The sequence below is a fragment of the Sinocyclocheilus grahami genome, unplaced genomic scaffold (genome assembly GCF_001515645.1).
Source record: "Sinocyclocheilus grahami isolate Dianchi unplaced genomic scaffold, SAMN03320097.WGS_v1.1 scaffold451.1, whole genome shotgun sequence".
NCBI classification, from domain to species: Eukaryota; Metazoa; Chordata; class Actinopteri; order Cypriniformes; family Cyprinidae; genus Sinocyclocheilus; species Sinocyclocheilus grahami.
Window position 1 is genome coordinate 210,155 of NW_015505630.1, and position 4,920 is coordinate 215,074.

General features: G+C 34.7%; 1 protein-coding gene across 1 annotated transcript in view; it reads left to right on the forward strand.

Moving 5' to 3' along the window:
- Nucleotides 1–4,420, forward strand: part of LOC107552442 (exostosin-1a-like) — a 7,564-nt gene extending 3,144 nt beyond the window's left edge. Inside the window, exon 4 of the mRNA XM_016234325.1 lies at nt 4,279–4,420. Within this exon, the coding sequence (XP_016089811.1) occupies nt 4,279–4,420 (142 nt within the window). The remainder of the gene's footprint in view (nt 1–4,278) is intronic.
- Nucleotides 4,421–4,920: the final 500 nt, after the last annotated feature.

The window sequence follows — 4,920 nt, forward strand, 5'->3', positions numbered from 1 at the left end:
GTTAAAAAGTTAATTTAAAAATGTAACCAAAATTTAACCCAGCAGTTGGGTTAGTCCATATTTGACCCAACATTGGGTTGAAACAATCCAGCATTTTTTAGAGTGTACTTTATTAATCCAATAAGTAAATGTGTGACACTGACAATTTGACTCTCAAGATGCCCTTTGGATCCTAAATCATCCTGGCGATCACCAGGTTTACCATAAATCTGTGGAGTTCACCCAGTTTGAGTGCTGCTGTCATTAAAGCACAATATATGACAATCAAAATACTAAGGCATTCTGCAATTCATGTTATTTTTATAAAATTTTTGTAATGAAAAAAAATGCATTAACAAGCATTTTCACAAGTGGTTAAATCAAATGGTAGGAAACTCAACAACAAAAATATTAATGTGCCTTGTGCCAATAATTAAAATGTAAATTACACTTTGAATCAGCTGGGTGACTGACTCTCCTGTATCATAAATTATTAAAATTTTAAATTAAAGGAATATTTCACCCAGAAAATGAAAATTTCTTGAAAATGTACTCACCCTCAGGTAACGGTTTGAAGTTAAAATCATCTTGATGAATTTGTTTTGTTTTTTTAAAACATGCAGCTTTTCACTTCACGAGTATTAATTGATGGACTGGGCTGTGTGGATTAAGGGTGAATTACTGTGATGTTTTTATCAGCTGTTTGAACTCTCATTCTGACGGCACCCATTTACTGCAGAGGATCCATTAGTGAGCAAGTGAGGAAATGCTACATTTCCCCAAATCTGTTTAGATAAGGAAACAAACTCATCTACATCTTGGATGGCCTGAGGGTGAGTACATTTTCAGCAAATTTTCATTTTTGGGTGAACCATTCCTTTATGAACACCAGAAAGCAAGGACTGTCACATATCCATTTCTCTTGGCTTTGAGCACAGCTTTCTTTCTTTCTTTCTTTTTTAGCTATGTATATAAGTAATATCATCCTGTGGTCTGCCTGTTTAAGACTACAAACACCAGAACACACACAAACTCACAACATTTACAGCAGCTTTCCACAGAAGTGTGCCGAACAATGCCTAATTGGGTGGGTTCCCAACAGAACTTATTCAAAAGATTTCTATCTCAATTTTAATACACATACAGTGCCCTCCACTAATATTGGCACCCTTGGTAAATATGAGCAAATGCAGCTGTGAAAATAAATCTACATCATTTATTCTTTTGATCTATCATTCAATAAATTCATATAATTCTAATCTATCACTGAAGTAAATCAGTGGCCACAATTATTGCAACGTCCTTTTGCCAAGATAACAGCTCTGAGTTTTCTCCTATAATGCCTGATGAGTTTGGAGAACACCTGACAAGAGATCAGAGACCATTCCTTCATCCAGAATCTCTCCAGATCCTTCAGATTCCCAGCTCCGTGTTGGTGCTTCTTCTCTTCAGTTCTCCCTGCTTTAGGGTTCAGGTCAAACGACTGGCAGAAGCTTCATTTTGTGCTCAGTGACACATGTTTGTGTTGATTTTGATGTTTGTTTTGGATCATTGTCCTGATGGAAGATCCAACCACGGCCCATTATAAGATTTCTAACAGAGGCAGTCAGATTTAGATTTTTTATCTGTTGGTATTTGATAGAATCCATAATGCCATGTATCTGAACAAGATGTCCAGGACCTCCGGCAGAAAAATAAGCCCACAACATTAAAGATCCAGCAGTATATTTACAGTAACCGTGGACATGGGGTACTTTTTATCCCCGTTTGCACCAAACCCATCTGGTGGGTTTGCTGCCAAAAAGCTCTTTTTTTAGTTTCGTCTGACCATAGAAGCCAGTCCCGTTAGAAGTTCCAGTCGTGTCTGACAACTGAATATGCTGGAGTTTGTTTTTGGATGAACGAGAAGGATTTTTCTCAAAACCCTCCCGAACAACACGGTGATGTAGAGACTGTTTTATTTTTAGGCGTTCTGACCCCAAGACTCAACTAATCTCTGCAATCCTCCAGCTGGGATCCTTGGAGAATCTTTGGCCACTCAAACTCTCCTCCTCACCGTGCATTAGGACGATATAGACACACGTCTTCTTCCAGGCAGATTTGTAACATCTTCAGTTGATTGGAACCAACAAACAAATAAAATTAGAAGCACTAATTTGCATAAACACTAAAATAGTCATATTAAAAATGATGGCTGGATTTTAAACAAACAAAACATTTTGGTTGGGTGACTTACAACATAACATGCTATCTATTAACATGTACTATCTGTTCAAATAAAGATTTGACAAAAAAAGTTTTATGAACTGGTAAACCTCACATTTTAGTCTTTAACTAAGTTTTAAGAAAAGGACCAAAATATTAAATTATAGGCATTTCATCTGCTCCGTAAACAATTCTACATAGGCTACTTTATCCAAAGAGAGAGAGAGAGAGAGTGATAGGCCTATATAGGCTACCACGGGCATCTCTGCCGAAGTAGTGCTTTAACATTACATTTATTGAAATGAATTAATAAAAAAAAAAAAATCGATTTTTTTTTTTTAATAGTTTAAATATTTGTCTAGGAGAGAGAGAGATCGTGCGTGTGATATAGCCTATGCCACGGGTATCTAATAGCCGAAGTTTACTTCAATAAATATAGACACAGAAATGAAGTAGTGCTTTAACATTATATTTATTGAAATGCATTCATACAGATACGAATGTGTTTACAATCGGTGTGCAACTGTCACTTACTAATGGCGCTTTTTATGGTAGGCCTACAGCACGGCACGGCTCGAGCGCATACTGGAACTCTCTGAGCAGAAAACGATGTTATTGCACACCTTCCAGCCAATCAGAATCAAGAATTTCAACAGACCATGGAATAAAGTGATATAATTGCTCAGTTCATCAAAGTAATGTTTGTCATTATTCACAACGTAGCCTCATTACATTTTATGTTATTAGCTGAATCTAGATAACGAAAACACATTGCACACACACCTGGCATGAGACCTGATTGTGAGCCAATCACAGAAAACATTTCTGTTAAGTGTAAAAGGGCATGAATATGAATATATGTGACCAGACACAAATGTCATATGTATTTACATATAAGACATATTTGCAAGATATCTTCATAAATTGATTTTGTTGGGTTTCTAATCTAGCACCAAATAGTAGCTACCCCTCACAGAAGCAGCTTAGTCAGCCATCTCCTCCAATGATTGCTGACTTACATTAAAAAAACAATGGGATCCTGTGCAATGCATTTTTGTCTGATCTCCAAAATCCCCTGTTTTATTTTTTGTAAGCAATATAGCCTTCATAGTTGTACTCTCACGGGCACTGAAGTTGGTAGAAAAAAGGCCAACTACGCATTCATACTTAATTCTTATTATTATTATAGTATGAACAAATCTCATATAATTTGGATGCTTAAATAAGTAAAAAAAAATTCGGTGACAAAAATTGTGGTTATAGGCATTTACCATCTTCTCCATCACTGATGATTCTCTGCAGGTTGCTTAATTTGGGATGGCCTGATAAGCACACAAGTGTAATATTTTGACATGTAGCCTATATTATGTTATTAGTTGTTTTTTTTCATAAACACATAAATGCACATATCACACAAGCAGAACGCAGCAATTACTAGTAAATTAATTCACATATCATTCCATTCATTATTAAATGAATACCCCAGATGCAAATCTGACAAATAACATTAACTTCCTGCATAGTGGTTTGGCAAAGCATTAAGATAATTCATCATGTGTCAATGTTGTCAACAGACATTATTCATGAAACACAATCCGACAGAGTTTCTGTGAGAGGAAAAAGCATAAAACCATTACGTAAACTGTCCTATTTATTTGAATTCGACAATTAATTCATAAATGGAATTAAGTAGCTTATAATTTACATAGAGATTTGTTCTTCTTGTATTTTATGAATAAGGATATGCGTTTAAACTTTAATAGCTGAAGCTGTGAGTGTAAACGTTAAAGCCACTAAATCTGTCTATTATTCCAATTGATCGGTTCTCCAACATAGTTCTGTATTCTTGTGTCGCTTCTCTTCTTCAATCTCAGAGCTGTAGCCAAAACCTTGTCTCTTCACACAGCATCCCTCTCTGGTCCCTCTCTGGTTCTCTTGTCTGACACAGCCTTTTTGTTTTCCTTTTCATAAAACATGGAATTGTATAATGTGACAATAAGCAATTAAGTTACTCAGTATATATAGTAAGTCTTCTATATAATCAAAAATCCTAAAATGACTGATATTAGTAATAAAGTGATGCATTTCAAACAGCTGCCTGGAGTGTGAGAACATGGGATGGGGTGGAGGCAAGAAAATGACTGAAGAAGGCAGGAGCACTTATACTTCACAGATCATTAGAGACTTGACTGCAGATAAAACAGCAGTTACAACACACACCAGAACAGAAGAATGAAGTTTAACACAGTCTTCTCTGTTCTCAACGTAGCAGGTAAATCCACAAATAATTAGCTTTTGTTAAATTACTTAGTTATTCAACCTACGTTGATGATAAACATGATTCTGAAAAAAGAACTGAATAGCAATTTCTAGTCTTTAGAAGTACTGGTATATAACTCAAAATGGTAGCCTTCAATTCAAGATGTGATAAATGATAATGTAATTAAATAAGTCATAGAATAATTGATGTAAAATGTAAAGTTATAATATTTAATATATTAGCCAATATTAAGAAAACTGTAGATTTTTGTTGATTGTTGAATATCCCTAGTTAATATCTAAAATGTATATGATTAAAGCATAATAATCTCAGATCATATACTTCAGACGAAAAACTAAAACTTGTCACTCTTTTGTAAATGTGAAACAATAAAATGTTCAACAAAAATATATTTTACTATAAATATATATAAAGATATTTTACTAAATTTGAAACCTGGTTAGTTTATGAAATGT